This window comes from Delphinus delphis, chromosome 7, assembly GCF_949987515.2.
Source record: "Delphinus delphis chromosome 7, mDelDel1.2, whole genome shotgun sequence".
Lineage (NCBI taxonomy): Eukaryota > Metazoa > Chordata > Mammalia > Artiodactyla > Delphinidae > Delphinus > Delphinus delphis.
Window position 1 is genome coordinate 63,054,094 of NC_082689.1, and position 20,384 is coordinate 63,074,477.

The 20,384-nt window shown below is 40.1% G+C and overlaps 2 protein-coding genes across 8 annotated transcripts in view; one reads left to right on the forward strand and one right to left on the reverse strand.

Annotated features, from left to right (window-relative positions):
• The window catches only part of ABCB11 (ATP binding cassette subfamily B member 11), a 103,441-nt gene extending 92,261 nt beyond the window's left edge, over positions 1-11,180 (forward strand). For 3 of the 7 annotated variants that reach the window (XM_060016629.1, XM_060016631.1, XM_060016632.1), the window contains one exon: positions 762-3,621. In XM_060016629.1, coding sequence (XP_059872612.1) covers positions 762-962 — 201 coding nt within the window. In that variant the 3' untranslated portion in view covers positions 963-3,621. Of the gene's footprint in view, positions 1-761; positions 3,623-8,429; positions 8,513-11,091 lie in introns of those variants that run through there. The other 4 variants (XM_060016630.1, XM_060016633.1, XR_011246543.1 and 1 more) reach the window with 3 other exon arrangements.
• Positions 11,181-12,090: 910 nt separating this feature from the next.
• On the reverse strand, positions 12,091-18,693 carry G6PC2 (glucose-6-phosphatase catalytic subunit 2). The gene is made up of 4 exons (XM_060016637.1): positions 18,350-18,693; positions 17,665-17,774; positions 15,157-15,268; positions 12,091-12,204 (listed from the first exon to the last, which is right to left on the reverse strand). Exons 1-4 carry the CDS (start codon positions 18,565-18,567, stop codon positions 12,180-12,182), a joined length of 465 nt encoding a protein of 154 aa, XP_059872620.1. The 5' UTR covers positions 18,568-18,693; the 3' UTR covers positions 12,091-12,179.
• Positions 18,694-20,384: the final 1,691 nt, after the last annotated feature.

Here is a 20,384-nt window from a genome sequence, read left to right on the forward strand (position 1 = left end):
ATTTCATATTTTATAGTTCTAAAGTTCCATGGCAGAGCAGGTGGGAAGCATACAACACAAAGTTAGAGGCGGTATCTGATGTGCAGTTTGCATGAAAGGAAATGTAATTGGGCGAAACACAATTATGAAATTTACCATTTAGAATTAACTCCTTAAAAGTCAGGATTCTGTTTTGGAGAGAGCTAAAATGTCCTCAATGAGGAACAGTATCAGGAGTGACCTTTTTTTTTTTTTTTTTCCTGCGGTACATGGGCCTCTCACTGCTGTGGCCTCTCCCGTTGCGGAGCACAGGCTCCAGACGCGCAGGCTCAGCGGCCATGGCTCACGGGCCCAACCGCTCCACGGCATGTGGGATCTTCCCGGACCGGGGCATGAACCCGTGTCCCCTGCATCGGCAGGCGGACTCTCAACCACTGCGCCACCAGGGAAGCCCAGGAGTGACCATTTAACTGTTACCTTACATTGTTTCCTTGGTTTCATTTTAGCAAACTAGACCCTCAAGTATTGTAAAATTACTTTGTGATCTTGTAGTTTGGTTCATTCTGGCTTCACTGAAATTTTTCAGCTGTAGACTGCAATTTAAGTCACTGATGCATTGCATTCAGCAAATATTTATTTAATCCTCTCTCTCCTATCAAGCCTTTGGGTTTAACCCCTGAATATAGAGATGTTAATCAGGTGGTATGAAACAGAACTCTCGTGATGGTGGGCCAGGGAACAAGCATGCGTCTTTGCATCAACTTTCCATCTTCCCTTTGCAGACGGTGCAGGTCGCCTTGGACAAAGCCAGAGAAGGTCGGACCTGCATTGTCATTGCCCATCGTTTGTCCACCATCCGGAACTCGGATATCATTGCTGTCATGTCACAGGGGATAGTAATTGAAAAGGGGACCCATGAAGAACTGATGGCCCAGAAAGGAGCCTACTACAAACTAGTCACCACAGGAGCCCCCATCAGCTGACCTGACTTGAGAACTTCATGCACAGTTGGTGCACCAATTACAGAAGTGCTGTGGGGTTTTTTTTTGTTTGTTTTTCTTTAAGCAGAAATAGTGATATTTTACTTTTACAGACGTGGTCATACATTGGCATCCGAGCTAACTTCTAATGACTTTCAATAGTAATTTAGTTTTAAGTGTCTGTATGTAGAAAATGAAAGAAACTAGGGTCAGTGGCAGTGAGAATCCAGTGTCAAGCAGCTGCTCAGCCATCACCCAGTGCTTTCTCCATGCAGGAGCCAGTCCCAGTTACTACGTGGGTATTAGCAAGACTTGGAGGAAATGAGACTTTGAATTTCTCAGGGACAGAGAACCATCCTTTGCATTTTTGAACCCTCAGTGTACACAAAGCCTGGTCGAGAACAGGCACTCGACAAATGTTTACTGAGCTGGGCCAAGATCATATGGAGAAGAACAGAAGGACTGAAGACCAACTGTATTTTTTGACTGAAGTTTTCTTGCATGTGAAAGCAGATTCATTTATGTCTAAGGATGAAGATGGAGAAAGGAGGACTTTGATACTCTGGATGCTTTCAGGCTGAAAGGGGCAGAAAAAGGCAAGTATTAGCAGGAGCTTACCAGTCAGGGATGTTGATTTATAGATTCAAGGGGTAGTATGTGGGTGGTGAAGTCCCCATTTACTGGACTAGATTCTGCTGGTGTCCCTGGAGCAGGGGGCTCTATCCCAAGCCTTGTCCCCCTCCACATTGGTTGCTGTCCTTTGTTTCTTCAAATCCCAGCATGAAATGAAAATAGTGAATTTTACCTTGTATAAGTGTTTTCTTCCTATGGCCAACAAATGAAATTCTGCCTACAAATTAAGCCTGAGCTATTGTATATTGAGGTATATTATTTGTTTCTGGTCCAGTGTTTCCTGGTAAATAACCACACAGGTGGTTTAACAGGTTAACTAGTTAGGTCAGGAGCATTGATGGTTGCAAAGTCAGGGAGGGAGAGGGTGGAGGACAGCATTCTAGTTAAGTTATGACAAATGGCAGTGACAAGTAAGTTGCAGAATAAAAATGCCATGAGAAGGAATTAAGCTTTGCAGTAAGCATGTGCTCATCTTGTAATATTGAAGAAAGAAGACCAAAATCTGTTTAAGTTTGCATTTCAAAGAGGAGGAACATAAGCTCTGTGCTGGGAGGCTGCCAGTTTCCTGGAATAGAATGTGTGGGGTGAGAAAAATGGATGATTAAGAGTTATTTTTTAGGGGTTTCCCTGGTGGCACAGTGGTTAAGAATCTGCCTGCCAATGCAGGGGACACGGGTTCAAGCCCTGGTCCAGGAAGATCCCACATGCCACGGAGCAGCTAAGCCCATGAGCCACAACTATTCAGCCTGTGCTCTAGAGCCCACGAGCCACAACTACTGAGCCCATGTGCCACAACTACTGAAGCCTACATGTGCCACAACTACTGAAGCCTGCGCACTGCAACGAAGAGTGGCCCCTGCTTGCTGCCACTAGAGAAAGCCCACAGCCAGAAACAAAGACCCAACGCAGTCAAAAATAAATAAATTAAATAAATAAAAATTTTAAAGAAAGAGTTATTTTTTAAATAAGGTCCTTGGAAGTTATTGATGAGAGGGAAAATGTTGACTGGAGAAGGCTTGAAATGATTTGGGAAAAACATTGAATTACAACTTCAAAAATATAGAAATGAAGTTGCAAGTTTATTTTGCAACACCAGGAGTTCCAATGTCTTCATTTTTGTTCCGTATCCTGTATCACTCACAAAGATTTGGTTTCTACAGTTTTATATTATTGTTTCTCAGGTGATGCAGGGACTTGCTTAATCTGTTGTGTCTGACACTCATCTCGTCTTTCTGTAATTTCTAATGCTTTCAGGATGGGTTCTGCTGTGATCAGACTCTCCCTGTTACCCCAGTTAATAAAAGTTTACAGAAGAAAAAAATAGAAGGATTGGAAGATGAAGTTGGGGAAATTTCCCTGAGGGTAGGACAGAAAGAGATGAAGAGTTAGGAAATAAAATTTAGAGGAACAATTCAGGAGATGCAATAATTAGCTAACAGCAGTTCCAGAAAGACAGTGTAGAGAAAACTGAGGGGAAGAATGATTAAATAGTCCAAGAATATGTCCTATAATTGAAGGATGTGAATTTCCAACTTGAAAGAGTTCACCAAGTGTCAAATAAAATAAATAAACAAAGATCCTACCTGGGCACACTATTATGCAATTTTGGAAAACTGGGGGAAAGGAGAAGATACTAAAATTTTCTAAGAGACATATAATAAAGAAACATAATGACATAGGATCTCTTGACGATGACACTAAAAGTCAGAAGACATAAAGATTTGCCTTCAGAATTCTGAGGGAAAAATTATCTCCATCCTGGAATTGTATACCTAGCAAACTATTCTCAAGAATGAGAGAGGCCTAAAGAAATTCTGTCATGTAAGTGTCTCAAAACTGCATGAAAGCAGATACCCATAAACCAGAAATGCTACTATTTGAGAAAAAAATAGAAGAGTTGGCCTCCAGATCCTTTTGTATAGAAACACCTTTTCATACAGTTACTCTAAGTCTATTCTACATGTGCTGTTAGGAAATTGTTTCAATAAAAAGACTTTGAATTTAGTAGTGCAGTCATGCATGCAATTTTTTGGCAATCATACACTCACTTAAAAAGGTAGATCCTTTAATTTTTTGATGCTATGTCCTGAAAGAGGAAAATACATAGGATCATAATTAGGTATAGTTTGCCACATATTTATTCATGAATTAAATGTAAGTTTCCTATCCTAAGATAATATCAGAATATTCTATTCAGGTTGTTTTAGGATCCTGCCTCATGTTTCCAACTAAGAGTTGGATCTGTTAATATCTCTTATGCATGCAGAATCTCTCTGCAGTCAGAGCACATAAGGATATTAGTGGAGATAAAAAATTGCAAATTTGGTTGCTGTTTCCAAACACATTTTGAGATAAATTTACACATGCGTGTGTGCCATTATAAAATAAGCATTATGTCCATTTGTATTTACTGAAAATTTCCAGATCAAGTGAATAATCTCACCTGCCTATAAGAGACGTCAGGTGAAATTAACTTAAACGAAATTTGAAACACAATTCCAATTTCTTTCACACTGTATTCAATTAAATGTCAAATTAATTTAAATGGGTAGACTGTAAATAAAGCAATGCACATGATTATCATCTAATTAGCACTGGCCAACATTATAATGTGCTCATTAGTGAGTTGTATGGTATCCTAAGGCTCATAATGAGTAACCAGGGTACGTGTGATTGGCATGTAGCTGTCTGGATGCAACTACTCAACCCAATAAATCAGTCCTAAGACAAACTGTGCAGTAGAAAAAGGAAGAATATATAGCCAGTGAGTTGGCAGTTCCTTCCTTCCTGTAATTCAGGTACAGCTCCTACTCTCAGATACAAAGAGATAGATGTGAGAAGAACAGAATAGCTGGAGATAGAAAGGGAGCTGTTCACTGAAGGTGACCCAGAGCTAGTGTCTACAGTTAAGAATGACTACAGAAAAGAAAGAAAATTGTGCTATCTTACTGGTTGAGAGTATATATTCCTGGTATATCAAGTATGGAATCAAAGTAAGAGACGAGCAATGTTTTCATAAAATACCTTAGAGGGCTTTCCTGGTGGCACAGTGGTTGAGAGTCCGCCTGCCGATGCAGGGGACTCTCTGGGGTTCGTGCCTGCCGTGTTCCGCCTGCCGATGCAGGGGACTCTCTCTGGGGTTCGTGCCCCAGTCCAGGAGGATCCCACATGCCGCGGAGCGGCTGGGCCCGTGAGCCATGCCCGCTGAGCCTGCACGTCCGGAGCCTGTGCTCCGCAAAGGGAGAGGCCACAATGGTGAGAGGGCCGCGTACCGCAAAAAAAAAAAAAAAAAAAAAAACCTTAGAGTTTGAAAATTCAATTAATCATTTAAATATACCCCATAGTAACATTCACAAACCATTTCATTATTTAGAAAGCATCTTGCCTTCATAATTTTTGTGTGTTATTGTGAAACCATTTAGTAGGTTGCAGAGGAGGAAGGCAGCTTTAAGTTGCATTCATTGTTATATACGTAAGAAGTTGTAGGTTGACACCCAATCCTACACCCCTTCCCTTGCTTACCCCTTGAGATAGAGGGGCCTCTGTCTCAGAGGTTGGAAAGTAAAATATTTACCTTCCCAGACTCCTTTGCAGCTAGGGTAAGCCATGTGACTGTTCTGGTCAATGAAATATAGACACAAGTCTCTATGGAGGCTTTCCCTTCTGGAACAAAGCCTGGGTTAAGAAAGCCCATTTGCATTCCCCTCTCTTCTTTCCTGGATGCACAGCAGCCATGCTGTGGCCATTTGGATAGAAGCCACACACTATGGATGGCAGAGCAGGAAGAAAGACAGAGCCTGACTCCTGGACATCCTTAGGCAGCTGTTGCAGCCTGGACTGCCCACCTCCAGCCAACCTGTTACACAAGAAAAAAACACCTCTCACTTGTATAAGCTACTGAAGTAGTTTGTCATAGTTGTAGTTTTTGTTGTTGATTATGGATTAACACACTCAGTAGATACACTTAGATTTTTATTAATAAAAAACGTTGAAACATAAGTATAAAGACAATAGAGCAATGTTGAAGTATTGATGTGTGCACAAATGACCTCAAAGTATGACTTTTATATCCAGAAGTATTCCAAAAACATTGAGTGAAAGAAGAAATTACTCAGTCTTTTTGCAAAAGTCACTGCTATGAGAAGGAGATGTCACTGGATGGATGTCCTTTGCAGCTCATTCTAGTGGTTTTTCGGGAACATACCATATACCCTGCTTTATTACACTTTAAGTGAATGAGGCCTTTACTTAGAAACTTAGTGTTTTGTGATTATGCTTTCTCATCCTCTCCCATTATAAAATTGGTCTCAGACTGGGAACGATCTGGATTCCATTGGCAAGATATAGCCAGAGTCGAAAAGAAAGTGATTCAAGAAGAGGATGAATTTGAAAGGGGGGCAGGCAGGGGTTTAGAAGAGACGGGGAATAATGTTACCAGCTAATTTGTAGCTGGAGACAGTGTCAATCCAAAACCTTCCAAGCCCACAAGCCAGAGATATCCCTGGAGTCTACCCAGAGCCTGGAGCCCGTGGAGATCTACCCCAGGGAAAGGCCTATATTGAACCTTATCCTTGATTCTCTAGCACCTAAAGGCATTTAATAAGTGTTTGTCAGGTGAGTGGACAGAGGGGGTTAGAGAGAAAAAAGAGCAAAGACCGAAGGGGCCCTATTTGAGTCTGAGAAGATTTTAGAAGCTACGTGGAACTGAATCTCTAATTTAATTTAGCACGGTCATCCTCAGAAACCTTGGCATCATAAAATTTGGTGTTAGAATTTTTGTTGTATTCAAGAAGTACATTTCAACAGCCATATAGAATTAAAAAATAAATATTATCTTTATTTCTTTGAGAGATCCACAATTAGTCCACAACAAACTTACTAAAATGCTATTTCAAAGTTCTAGCACTTTCCTCACATAGCAAGTTGGTTAAACCCTTCCTCCCACAGAGTGAATTTTCTTGTTTCCCTTCTCACTCAGCCTGTTACTGTACATACCCCATTAGTATCTCTTCCAGCAAGAAGAATTTCTTCTTTACAATGTTAAGGAAGGGGAAATGGAGCTGGTGATTTAGTTACAGGATTTCTTTTGTTAAGATATTCGAGCAGGAAGTCTGTGAATACTTTCATATGAATAATTTTGCCCTCTAAGATCAGTTACATTATTTCACGTCTCCATGCATCTCCTTTCATAGCGATACAATTCAGATACTAATAGGAATAGGGTGTTTTAAAGACTTAAATGTATTACATAAGTCTAAAATTGTTTATTAAAGTAGCAAGTTACAAAATGGAGTACACTTTAGAATTTACAGCCTTGTTCATTTGCATGTAAGTAAAATTTAATGTACTCTAGCTCTTCTTCCAGTTTTATTGAATGAAATCCTCAGAGTTGCAGAATGTCAGAGCTGGAAGGAACCTTTCATTCTAAGCCCATTTTAAGCCCCTCATCTTAGAAACTGGTCAACTGAATCCACTAACATTAAATGGACTCCCAGTATCCCAGTGGTTAGACGCAGAGACAGGTTAGAACCCAGTCTAAGGACTCCATCCCGGGTGCTTGCTGCCAGACTCCAAGAAGTCTTTTGTACATCTATCTGTCTGTGAATTCTCTAGCACCTGCCCCCTTGAGTTCTGACACCTTTTGGGATCCATATAGGGATGTGCGGTACCATCTCTTGATTGGCCAGCATGAGCAGGGCACCGATACTCCAATGCTAAAAGGATAAGATGTACACAAAAATCTCACAAACTCAGACAGGAACGTTGACTTCCCCCTTGTTAAGTCAATGCAATCTTCAAATAGAAAGGCAGCAGGGCCTCTACAATTTCTTTCACTCAAAAAAATTATAAAAAGGCGGAGTTTGGAATGATTCTGTAGAAAAAGAGATCTCGAGGATCAGATGCTTTCAATGAAGAATTACTGAGTTTGAGGGCAAGGGTGGCATCTAAGAAAGGCAGTGATGGGTGAACTCAATGCCCACCTTTAGAAAACCCCTTCCATTAATGGCAGTGCGTGTGAGCAGGGATGACAGTCTGGCCAGTACTGTTCCCAAGACTGAATTCAAGAAGAAGTCAAGTCTTTGAACAGAAGTTGGGGCATGATTGGCCCAACTGATATGGAAGGCAGCGGGGAGCTAGAGGAGAAGGAAGCTCTTCATCTTAATCAGCTCTGGGTTACTTTCCCAGGCACATATGTGGACTGCACCTCCTGTGGAGTGGCCAGATTGTCCCAGGGCAGTGGTTTCTGCTCTCACTTGGGCCAGCACTGGAAATGGGCCAAGGTGGGTGAGAGCAATCGCTCCTGTTGGCAGCCCCCGGTCTGTGCCACAAATCCCGCTCGGCAGGACCACAGCTGCCACTCGTCTCATTACCTTCCCTGGGTCCCAGCAGCTTCTTCAGGACATAGTGTATTGAGGGGAAAATATCACAGTTTATAAGCAGAAGATAGATTCAGAAATCACCTGGCAAAATGTTCGAAGAAAAGATTCTAAGAAATTAAAAACCAAATAATTAGTCAGCTTTGTGTTAACCTTTATAACCCCAACCTTTGAATTTCTTCCCTCCTTGAGTGCAATCACATCTGTGCTACCAAAAGAAATGAGATGCGATTTCTTCCAAGTCATTACTGTGATCTCCATCAAAGAACAGCAAAGACAGTAATTAGTACTCCACACCACATCAGCCTCACATTTGACATAAATTGCATTTGTCCTCTGCAGAGCTAAAAGGAAGCGTTTCTAATTCTTAGAATTTTCTTATGAGTTGCTGTCATTTGGCAGAAGTTGCTGGAGTGTTGCTTCTTACAGACCTTTCTTGTTGTTAACTTTTTTTTTTAAGAAAAACAAAATGAAGACTTCAAAAAATAAACAAGTAGCACTACTTTACCTTCAGTGTGGAATCACCATCAGAAAGCCTTAAAGGTAAGGGGAAGGAAAAATTAGGAACACCACCTTAGTTTCTTGGCAGCGTTGAGGTCCATTCTTCCAGAAAGCTGTTTGCAATTTCCAGAGAGGCTAGGACAGTCAGTCAACAAGGGCCAAATCCTCAGGTGCAACTAGATACCAGCGATCCTTTTTGAATAGATTTTGAATATCTTCAGAAGTACTGATATCCAGCATATGGGTATGAGAGACCCAGACAAACGGGAAAACTTGGTCAGAAAGTCATCCAGCCATGTGAATATTGGATAAAGCTCCACTCAGTTTTGTCACCCTTCAAGGGTTTCTGGGGCACAGTTCAGGGAGGGGGAACTCAGACTCCCTGATTTGAGGTGACAGAGCTAAGAGTCCTGGGACACCAAAGCAGTCAGAGCTCACAGGACAGAGTAAGACAAGAGAGTTGCACAGAGAGAGACTCCCAGATCTGCAGAGGATTTCTCTCGAAAATGTAGCAGAGTTTACTATTAACTTTTTATGGTCACTTTAATCCTTCGAGCCCCAGAAATGTTTCGTGTCAGTTACCACACATGTTAAAATTTCTTTTAAAATGTGTGAAGATCACAATGGGAATTACTTATCACCATGCATGTTTTGAACCTGTTGACAGTAACTATTATTTTTTTCATCTGGAAAGTAACATCCATGGGCTAATCAAAAGATCTCCTGGTTGGAATAAACATACCTTGTCCATGTTCCGCCAACAAACCACTGACACCTCAGTTTCTCCATATAGAATAAAGCAGTTAACATCGATTCATGCTGTCTCACAGGAATGTGGTACAGGTGACAACATAAAAAAAATTTTTTTTTTTAGGGAAAGCACTTTGGGACTTGATCTGTGTTACCCAATTCAGTAGCCACAGACACATATGACTATTTAACTTTAAATTAATTAAAAGTAAATAAAATTTTTAAATGCAATTCCTCAGTTGTGTTAGCTGTGTTTCAAGAGTTTAATAGCTGTGGCTACCATACAGATACAGAACATCTCCATCATTGCAGAAAATTCAATTGACGTGCTGGAATATACAGTCTTCATATCCTTAAGAAATGACTCACATTTTAAATACCAAGTCTTTTGACTTTCTCTTATACCAAGTTTTTTTTGTATGTATATGTACCAGTTTGATCTTGAATTTATTTACAGGGTGTGAATAAATATAAAGCATTTAGAGATATAACTTTGAGTTTAAAGGGCACCTTATAGTAATTTTTTAAATCACCCTTCTGTTGTACTGAAATAGGCATAGACAAGGCATCAACTTAACCCGCTAAGGCAGATACCCATTCAAAATGTTGTCAAAGGGAAGGGATTCCACACTCTTCTTGTTAATTTGCATATCTTTTCAAATGTATGTTTCTCAAGTCACTTGTCTAGATTTTCTCATCTTGAAAGCTCATGATATTGACATTTTTCTTCTGAATATGTAGATATGTGGACATTATGAAAATATGGTTATAGTTACAGTTAAGTCAAATAAGCTCAATTCCACTTAGTTTTGGCAAATAGATTGGAAGCAGAAGAGTCTTTTCCATCATTATTAAAGGCAGGCATTTTCGCCAAGGCTGTGAGAAGCTCTTCTTCTTGCTGCCTAAGAGGTTTCTTTCTTTCTTTTTTTAAATTTATTTTATTATTTATTTATTTATTTATTTTTGGCTGCATTGGGTCCTCGTTGCTGCGTGTGGACTTTCTCTAGTCATGGCGAGCGGGGCCCACTCTTCATTGCCGTGCGCGTGCTTCTTGTTGCAGTGGCTTCTCTTGTCGCTCAGCACGGGCTCTAGGCACGCGGGCTTCAGTAGTTGTGGCACAGGGGCTCAGTTGTTGTGGCTCACGGGTTCTAGAGCACAGGCTCAGTAGTTGTGGCGCACGGGCTTTGTTGCTCTGTGGCACGTGGGATCTTCCCGGACCAGGGGTCGAACCCGTGACCCCTGCATTGGCAGGTGGATTCTTAACCAGTGCGCTGCCAGGGAATTCCCTAGTTATCAACTTAAAGTCCAGAATTACTAGGTCCAATGAGGGGAAAAAAACTTTACTGAAAAATTTTTAGTATATTAATATTCCATCAATAATAATTTTCTGAAATAAAGCTGTGGCTTTTCATCACAGTTCAGTACACACAGAACCAAGCTAATAGATATAAGCATTTCATAGTTTTCCTGGCTTAGAGCATGACCTTAAGAAAGGCACTTGATTTCCCTGGTTTTGAAAGATTAGCTCCTAAAAATAAAGTATAAGGATGTCATAGTGAAGAGAGAACCCTTTGGGGGGTAAATAATGTTCTAAGCCGAACATCTTCAGCAGAATTTATTAAAATATTGGAAAGCACTACCATAAAACAGAGACCAGGAGTTAAGCAGAGATTCAAGTCCAGACAGTAACCTGGCCTGTTTCCTTTCCTGTGGATATGTAACCATAACTAGAGCTACTGCTGGCCCCATCAAGACCCTGCTTGCATGGTCTAACTCAAACAGCATATGGTATTTTAATGTCATTTCTGAAAAAATAGCTGATTTACATGGCAAACATCATAGAACCTATGTAAAAGCATTCATTCTTACAGATTTTTACCTCTTGAAGAAACAAAACATGGTGTCATGGAAATACATGTCAGAAGATTGGGTTCTAATTCCTGTTCTGACGGTGGTGTGATAACGGTGAGTTCTTTCACCTGAATAAACCTCTATTTCCTTATCTGAACACTGAGGGGATCAGGTTTGATTGCCGTTAAAATGCCCACAGGAGCCAGAAGCAGCCTGACTTTAAGATATGCTGGGGGGCCTGTAGGGTACTGAAAACTGTGACAGCCTGCAAAGAGCACGTCTCCTACTGGGGGCAGGCAGCAACAGTGGATTGTCTCCAGGTGGGAATGCAGGCCCTGTGTTACCATATTGTCAGATTTTTTGGGAAAATACAGAAATTCAGGTTTTTGTGTCAAATATCCTGGTTTTAAATGTTGGCAACTGATCTAAAATAGGAAAAAAAAAAAAAAAGACCACCCCGAAGGCCAAACTAATCATACATGTGAATGGATTGGGTCCTATGGCCGCCATTTTGTGACCTCCGAATGGAAGCTTCCAGTCTCTCCCTGCCCTGTGGTCTCACTGGAGGATGGAGGAGGAGGGTCACCCTGGGGCCACACGGCACTAACCCTCCGCACAACTCTAATTAATCTTTTTTTCACTTGGTTTCATTAACATATGAATACAGTAGGGAATCAGGGCAACCACAGTCAGTGGGATGGACGCACTTTTACAGAAAGACAGCATGTAAAATAAATACTCCGTGTGAGTCGGGATCTTGACGAAATGGTAGAGCTGCAGTGTGGTCAACGAGGCCAGGGTGCAGAGCAGCCGGAAGCTCAGCCTATAGCCGTTTTCCCCTCTGCAGCTCCTAAGGAACATCTCTGAGTTGATTGCAAAGCCCAAGCCAAAGAGGACCCCAAGGTTTCTCACGAGTCCAGCAAAAGGCGTGGTGTCAATGTGGATCCAGTCAGGGTTGGCACACCACTTCTTGGCTATGGGCACAGACCACAGCAGGTCAATGTCAAGCAGTCTGAGAAGCAGGTAAAAGCCAAGTGCAAACAGGAAGAGGAAGAGGTTGGTCTTCAAGTATGTGCTCAGGCTGGCCGTTTGGATCCTTGGAGTGTGTTCAAAGGCCTCTGCCACAAGCATGCCTGGGGATTGGAAAGAGACACTGAAGATAACTGTCTGCCTTTGAACCTCTCAGGAATTATTCCTCTCTGCATTAAAGAATTTAGCCATAGTTTTCAATGATAAAGGGCTGTAGAAACCTAGGTTCTATCCATTTTCCAAAGCCTTTTTTTAAGGCAGTAACTAAAACCACACTTGCCCCGTGTCTTTTCACCATCCACATTAGTGCAGGGGCATGGGTCAGGAGTCCAGGGCACTGAGTGACAACCACTTCACAGGCAGAGCACTGATCTAGGTGCTTGCAATTCATGTTTCAATTGCCACAGCCAATTAACGTAGAGAGCCTTCAAAAGGTACATGGGGCTGAACAGTGTAAACTCAGTCATGGTGAACGCTGCCTTGGAAATACAAAGCAGCTGCTGAATGAAGTCCACGGTCAGGTAATAATCGCTGCAGGTGTTTCAGAGAGAACGGCATGGTGTGCAGGTTGGAAGGCCTTATTAAGTCCCCCAAACCGAGACACAAGCACGCCGTCCTAAGTGGTGGTTTAAGACTTGGACTCAGCTCTAGCCACACTTCAGAGAAGCCCATCTCATGAAGAGGTAATGGGTTTATCCTACTGAGAGAATGTGCCATTGTGTCCATGGAGAATTTGAGAGGTGTGTGGAACCCCTTAAGCTCCCAGGGTAGCATTAAGTATCAGTGGCTTGATAGGATTACCTGAGATTGGGGAACATTAGCAGAGAGAGTCAACATAAAACAAAGGACACTAAAGCATTCAATGACACAACTAAAGGTAAGTGATCATATTTACCACCAATTACTCCAAGAATAACTTGATGAGGAAAATGTGTTGCTATGAATACTCTGGAGATGCAGACACTGATTTGAATCAACCAAAAAAGACTCCAAAGAAATGACCAGGTGAGTCTACGATGGAAGAATAGATACAAGCATAAAAGGCAAAGAAATTGTATCATTCATAAAAATGCGGGGGGCGGGGGAAGTGACACCAGATGATCTTTCTCAGAGGAATCTTCTAGCTGTGATATAATATCATGATTCTAGAGTTTTTTCTTCCAAAAATTTTTTCTATGTACTCCATAGGATTTGAAAAGCTTTAACAGATGTTTCTACATTCATCAATGCATTAAACTTAACCAGTGCTATATCCTGAGATTTTAATAAATGCTATAAAAGGAAGCCAACTTGGCATCCTGATAATTATTTTAATGAAGTAGGGGAAATTCAAGTTTGGGGGAATTATTAATGTCCACAGCGATCAAGAATGAATTATATATATTTTTTGCTCTTTGTCATATGTGCTTCCTCTTTCCTCTCTCAGCCTCTCTTTGCTTGAAGAAAACTCACTGGAGAGGCAGCTGCCACGCTGATGGAAACACATGAGCATTCCATCAAGGGCAAGTTTTCACTGGGTTTAATTTCACAGACTCTCAAGAGTCCTGGCTCCTTGTTTCTTGACACATAGAAAATAAGGAACAGAAAAGTGACCGATGGGTTATATGTCTTGGATTAGAAGCAGCAGTGTGCAGAAAACTTATAAAAATATTTAAATCCAAGCAATGCTCATCATTTTAATAAAAAAAGAGTTAGCAATAATGAGTTCTAGGAATCCTTGAGTGTTCTGAATGATTTGTTCCTGATAATTGGACCAAACTTTGATTACTGAAAAATTATGGAATAGAGAGAAACAAGACTTTCAAAGAGAAAGTAAGCAGGAGTTATCCATATGGAAGAAGAATCAATAAGGGTGTGGTAATGTTTAGGTAAGGTGTAGGCACTCAGTACATTTTGATGGCTGAAGGAGATGTTGCAGTTATAAGAATCAAAGAGGAGTCAAGAGAATTTCTTTTTAGAAGAAACAAATGATTTTCCAGGTTTGGGAATTGGAGGAGCAAATGAACTAACAGAGAAAAGGTGAGGCTTAGCTAGATTCCTACTTTGAAAAACTGTCTACGGATAGAAAATGCTAATTTCTTTAAATTACAACAACTCTCTACTGTTGTTGTTTGAGATAATGAATACCTTAAGGCATACAGGTCACAGTCTCATCAGGATAAACTTTAAAGATACCCAAATTCCTTTGGTTACTTGTTTTGTATATTACCCAATATTACTCTAAAAAGTAGAATATGAGATGGATCTTGGAAATTTTTTATTATAAATAACTTATATAATGGTGTACGTTTCAGTATTTTTTATGCAATTAACTGACAAATCTTATCTCAGGTAGCCTAATAATTTATGATTAAAGTGGTGCTCAGAATTGTTTTAATGATAAAGTATATCAGGAAAGAAAAGAAGGAAAAAGTCTAATTTCTACAAAAATTTTGAATAATCTTACAGGTCTAGGCCTTTCGGAATGTTAATCTACTAACATTAAATCTACTAACATTCAAATTTAAGTTTGTCTCTAGAATGTTTTTAATTAAAAAGGTTGCATAGTCTTTAAAGCTAGAATATGTTTTATTGACTTCAAAATCATTGGCTGTTCAAAGAAGAAAGCATAATTATACGAAAGTAACGGATACATTCAAGGGGAATGATGCTTCTCAAATGTCTAGTTAATCTTAAAGCAAGGGAATGTGCATGCAAAAATACATCATTATATAATTTTAGGTGATCTATTTGTGAGCTACCAAAGTGATTATTGTATTATGGATTACATTGTATTATTGTATTATGGATTATTGTATTAATGTACCCAAAGGCACATTTAGAAAGTCATTAGTCAATTAAACATATCCAACCCTATAATGTAATTGCCGTGAACTAATTAAGGTATTATCTTAAAGCAGAATCTTAATTTTCTATTCATTTTGCTATTTTGGATATGATAGAATTGAATAAGCACATTTCAATAACTAAAAATACACTAAGCTGAATTTTTCAAAAGACTTTCTGTGTTTGAAACTGTCATGTTCCAGGGCTACAGAGACTGGAGCAAAGCTGACCTGTGCAGAGTGGGGAATGACTTATCCATCCGACTGATGGTGTGGCCCAGGGCAGCTGTCACCATGACATACCAGACACATGATGAGCCCATTGCATGGCCAGATGGACTTCCTGCAACAAGAAAGTGGCAATACATTTGAAAGGTGGTTAATAGAGTATCACTATCAGAAATGGACAATAGAATAGCACATTAGCCATGAAAATTACAAATAACTCAGAAAAAAAAGCCACAGGGCACAGGCTCTATGTAAGGTTTAGAAATAGGTAGAAATAAAGAAAACTGAGTCAAATTGAGCCTCAAAATACTATTTCAAAATTTTTCCCCAGGTTATTCAAGTTCATCAAAGTCCAGAAATCAAAATGTTCAAGGGTAAGTAAGAACTCAGGCAGTTGTATCAGAAAATCTGCCACATCCTTAGTCATTCTTCATATCTAATTGTTTTTAATTGATGAGAAAACTGGAGTACTTGGATTGGATCTTGAATCAGCTTATTTTCCTTGGGTTGAAAAGTCAAACATCTAAAGGCTATCATTGCTATGTCTGATTTACCAACTGACTGCTGGGTACCAACAGCTACCCCCATGCCTATCTTTTGGCTGGCCGCTGCAGAAGGAGTCTTTGTCATTAAAAGGATGAGGGAAGCTATAAAGGGGTATTAATCCTGGCAGAAGAAATCAGCAGACAGGTAGCCTTTCTATTCCCAGAATGCCTTTCCCATGTTGCTTGATCTTTTTTAAAAAATCAATTTACTTTGATGTCCTCCCTGAATTTTTACCAAGGGGAGATTCATTCAGGTTAAACACCAGTCTCTCTTTCTTTTTTTTTTTTCCCGCGGTATGCGGGCCTCTCACTGCTGTGGCCCCTCCCGTTGCGGAGCACAGGCTCCGGACGCGCAGGCTCAGCGGCCATGGCTCACGGGCCCAGCTGCTCCGCGGCATGTGGGATCCTCCCGGACCGGGGCACGAACCCGCGTCTCCTGCATCGGCAGGCGGACCCTCAACCACTGCGCCACCAGGAAAGCCCAACACCAGTCTCTGTGAAAAACACTAAGTTAAATAAAGACTAATCTATTTCTTATAGATCTGTTTCTTTCAAGTCTATTTCTTAAACAGGAATTTTCAGAGCCTTTTATATGCTTCATGACTTGTAAATCTTCAAGGAGTGAATGTAAAACGTATTATTTCTTTTCTTTTCTTTTCTTTTTTTCAGAAAATGTCTCATAAGACAGAACACATGCTGGGAAGTTCTGGGGTAAACCAAAGTACCATTTCAATTGTCTGAAAGGCTATCCATCCATCCATCCATCCATCCATTCATCCATCCATCCCACATTGCTTTCACAAAGATAAAATACACACCACCCTGACATGATGGAATGCACAGTCTATTGGAGGAGCCAGATATTAAAGAATTAACTATAATATAGTTTGATAAGTACTATAACAGATGGATGTCTACTCTTATGAGAGCAAAAAATAAAGATATTCAGAAAACTTATTAGGAACTTACACATTGACTCTATTCAGGGTTAGTCTCAGGATGTCAAATGCCAAGAATTTTAGCCTATGTAACAAATTGTGGTGAGGTACAATATAACACAGTCTTAGAAATTAAAACGTGTAGTTTACCTTTATATATATTTAAAAACCTTTTTAAAAATCTTAAACTCAACTCCCATAGTAAAGATTTTTACACTCATACAGAATCTTACTTATAATAAAAAAGAAAATGGATCAAGAAGTCTACTTATATACTGTATACACAAGAGAAAAAAGAAATTTAAAAGAAATAATTATAAGCTTAGAGAGAATTTCTATAGGCAATAGTAATACCAGGAAGTCCTTATCTTTCTTACGGAAACTGTCTATTGTCTCCTCATTCATGTGATTCTCAGAAGATCTATAATAACTTTGAAAATTGCACAGCAGCAGATAAAGCTACATTTCTAGAATTTTAATATAGTTTTGGGGTAATTTGTTCTAGCTAATTGTTTTTTGTTTGTTTCAGTATCAAACCATGACATTTTTCTAAAAAACACCAACTATAAAATCATTTGGGGCTTCCCTCATGGCGCAGTGGTTGGGAGTCCACCTGCCGATGCAGGGGACACGGGTTCATGCCCCGGTCCGGGAAGATCCCACATGCCGCGGAGTGGCTGGGCCCGTGAGCCACGGCCGCTGAGCCTGCGCGTCTGGAGCCTGTGCTCCACAACGGGAGAGGCCACAACAGTGAAAGGCCCGCGTACAGCCAAAAAAAAAAAAAAAAAATCATTTGGGGAATATTCTCTTAATTAACCCTTTTACAAATAAAAAAAATGAAATTTTCTTACTCATAAAACTTTTGTCCTTTTCATTAGCAATTTTTGTTTATGAACTTTTAGCATCCTCATGCATGACATTTTCTTTAGTACGCTTTATGATATCGTACAGTTATTAGCTGATAATCATGCACAATGGCTCTCTATTGGAATATCTTTAGTTAACCTGCGGCTGCTATAATTGCTTACCTGGACCTGTTTCACACGTAGTGGGGAACTGTTCAAGGCATGGACTTGAGTGATTTGGGTAAATCTGAGTTTCTTGGACCCACCAGTAAGGCCGATGACCAAATAATATCCTGTATTTAAAGAAATATAAATATGCATATATTTTTAAATATACAACTATTACTTAATTGGAGACCAACGATTCTCTCCTATAAAAATGAGTCAAGCAGAACATTGATGGGGAAAACTCGTGATTAAAAGACTTTGAAAGAACTTGCTTTCTGGCCTGTGTCTCAATACAGAGGATGACAGTCATCTGGAGTTTGGGCAGCCTAGGTTCCAATAAAAACAGGGACAGTTTTCCTTGCAGGGGAAGTCCTTGGGTGCTTAGGATACTTAGACTGGAAATATCAGAGTGGTTCCTGGAATTATCAATCTGTTCATTATGATGCTGCTCGTTTAACTCACCTCTTGGTTAATCACATCATATATGTAACAGGCTTTTGGAATTTTCTTCTAAGTCAGATCAAGTATACATTTCTATGCCTTTATGTACGTTCTATTTAGGAATAGGTGTTTCAAGTTAACTGGTATGTTTGAAAGATTTTCCAAGTAAAACTATACACATCTGAAATGTGATCATTAAGACCAAGCTACAAATTTAAGAATAAGCTTTAGGAAAAATGAAACAAAACAGAAGGCTTACCATTTAAAAATAAGATTGAACCAATCCCCAACGACTGCTACCCATATCATCTTGGTTCCAACTGCCTGATTAAGTTGAAACCAAAGTGGAAAATAAATAGAAAAGATATTCCGGGGATCTCCAACATTGGACATAAAATTTAGAAAACTGTAGTAAGCTCGGTAGTCCTTCTGTAAATGCTGAATAATGAGCACTCCGTTCCTATGAAGGAAATCCATCTTGAAAGAGAGGCAATTCTACACATAGAGCAAGTGGAGCCGAAGTTCTCTGAGTCCCACTGTTTTTATATGGTACCTTCATGGCGTGTCCAGCCATTACTGCAACATGTGATACTGACCATCTGTGGAGAGGGCATGTCTGCCCTTCTCTACGGAAAAGCTCATCTGTTTATGATTTTAACTGGTGCCAGAGAGGTGAAGTACATGCTGATCTGTGACAAGTAGAGGAGAAATTTGGGTAGAGACGCAATGCATTTCTTATGCAATCTCTCTTTTGTGTGAACAGTTGGATCATGTTTGCTTGAAATTTTTTGCACAGCTCATTTCCTTCAAGGGCAGAGACATTAGCAATTTCTATGCTTGGCTAGAAGACTATGCAAATAATTACTGCATGTCAAATAGCCCTTAAAGCCATGCATTTTAATTTAAAATAGACTGTGGCTCTTTGACTATTTTATTGGGTCTTTCAGGAAAATGGATGAGTAAATATCTGGGCATGAAAAATTTATATGATACGACAGATTGTTTTCTGATTGCAGACTTTTAAATAAAAAATATTTTGAGATTTCTTTAGCAAAGAGAATAATATGATGGATATGGAACAGAGAAGGAAATACATGGAATATATGAAATCTGGAAGTAAATGTGTTGCTTTTTGACCATGAAGCCAGAAAGCAGAGCTAGAGATCACTGGGTAGTAGATCTCCTGGGTAGTGGAACCGTTAGGAATGAGGCATATTTTTATTGACTAGAAAATACACTTGAGAGCACGGGAGAGTTGCTCACGTGACAGATTTCAAAGGGCTTTTGACCAATCAGGAAAATGGTTTGCTGAAAACAGAGCGTGCATTACGAGTACCTGGGAAGCACCAAAACAAACGCGTAGATTTGGAATAAACAGAAGGGCAGCTCAAAAGGAACTATGAATCCAAGTCAGAAATGAGATGCTGGATTTCAGAGAGCAAAGTTTTCTCTGCGAGGATGCCTGTGAAAGCTATCAAGCCCCACCAGGTGGCGGAAGGTGGAGGTAGGTAACCTGACTTATTTTACCATTCATAGTGTTGCCTTTGCTACTCCCAGCCACTTAGGCATCTTCTTCACAGTCTGTAAGTATCACTTTGAGCTTCTCTTGGAGCCCTGCACCATCATTTAACGGCATCTTGCTACGGGGATCCAGTGTCTACAGGTACCTCCCCAGGCTCTGTGGCTTCTCCTAGAGGAAATGTCTTGATTGACCATTAATCAAGGGGTCAATTTGGGGTGCTTCCAAACATCTCACGTCTTTGTCCTACCCCAGATAAATTAAATTTCTGGTGATGGGACCTAGGCATTGGCATTTTAAAAATACTTTCCAAATGATTGCAATGTGCAGTCAGGGTTAAGAATCACTGGGATAAAGCATTCATATATATAACCTGTTCTCCTTTTGATCTTAAGCCCCTCTCTATGCCAAAAGTCAACCTGAAAGAAACTTCAGTGACATTTAATATGTCAGCGATTGGGTGTAACTGGATTTCCTGTCAAATTCGATTTTTGCACTAAGTGATTTATCTTGTTATCAAGGCTTCAGAGAATCTATCTCTAGAATTAAAGAATAAACCACCCTAATTTCCAGAAGAGGTGAAGCAATGGTGGCAGTTGAAATGTACTCCTCATAAAACAGGACATAATGATGGCAACTTTGCTCACTGAGTTTCCTGGGCTGCTCACCTGGAAGGAGCTTAAAATACAGCCTGGTTTCTATGGATGAGAACTCGGGTCTGATAGTCACTAAGTGGGATGGCAAATGGTACCAGGTCATTTTTCAGAAAGTGACT

Excerpts from the sequence above, each read along its gene's own strand:
- G6PC2 (XM_060016637.1), bottom strand. The coding sequence starts at position 18,567 with ATGGATTTCCTTCATAGGAACGGAGTGCTCATTATTCAGCATTTACAG. Across the intron at positions 15,269-17,664 it reads TACGTGTGAAACAGGTCCAG|GAAGTCCATCTGGCCATGCA; the intron begins GTAAGCAATTAT and ends TTCTTGTTGCAG. Across the intron at positions 12,205-15,156 it reads TCATTCCCCACTCTGCACAG|GCATGCTTGTGGCAGAGGCC; the intron begins GTCAGCTTTGCT and ends TCCAATCCCCAG.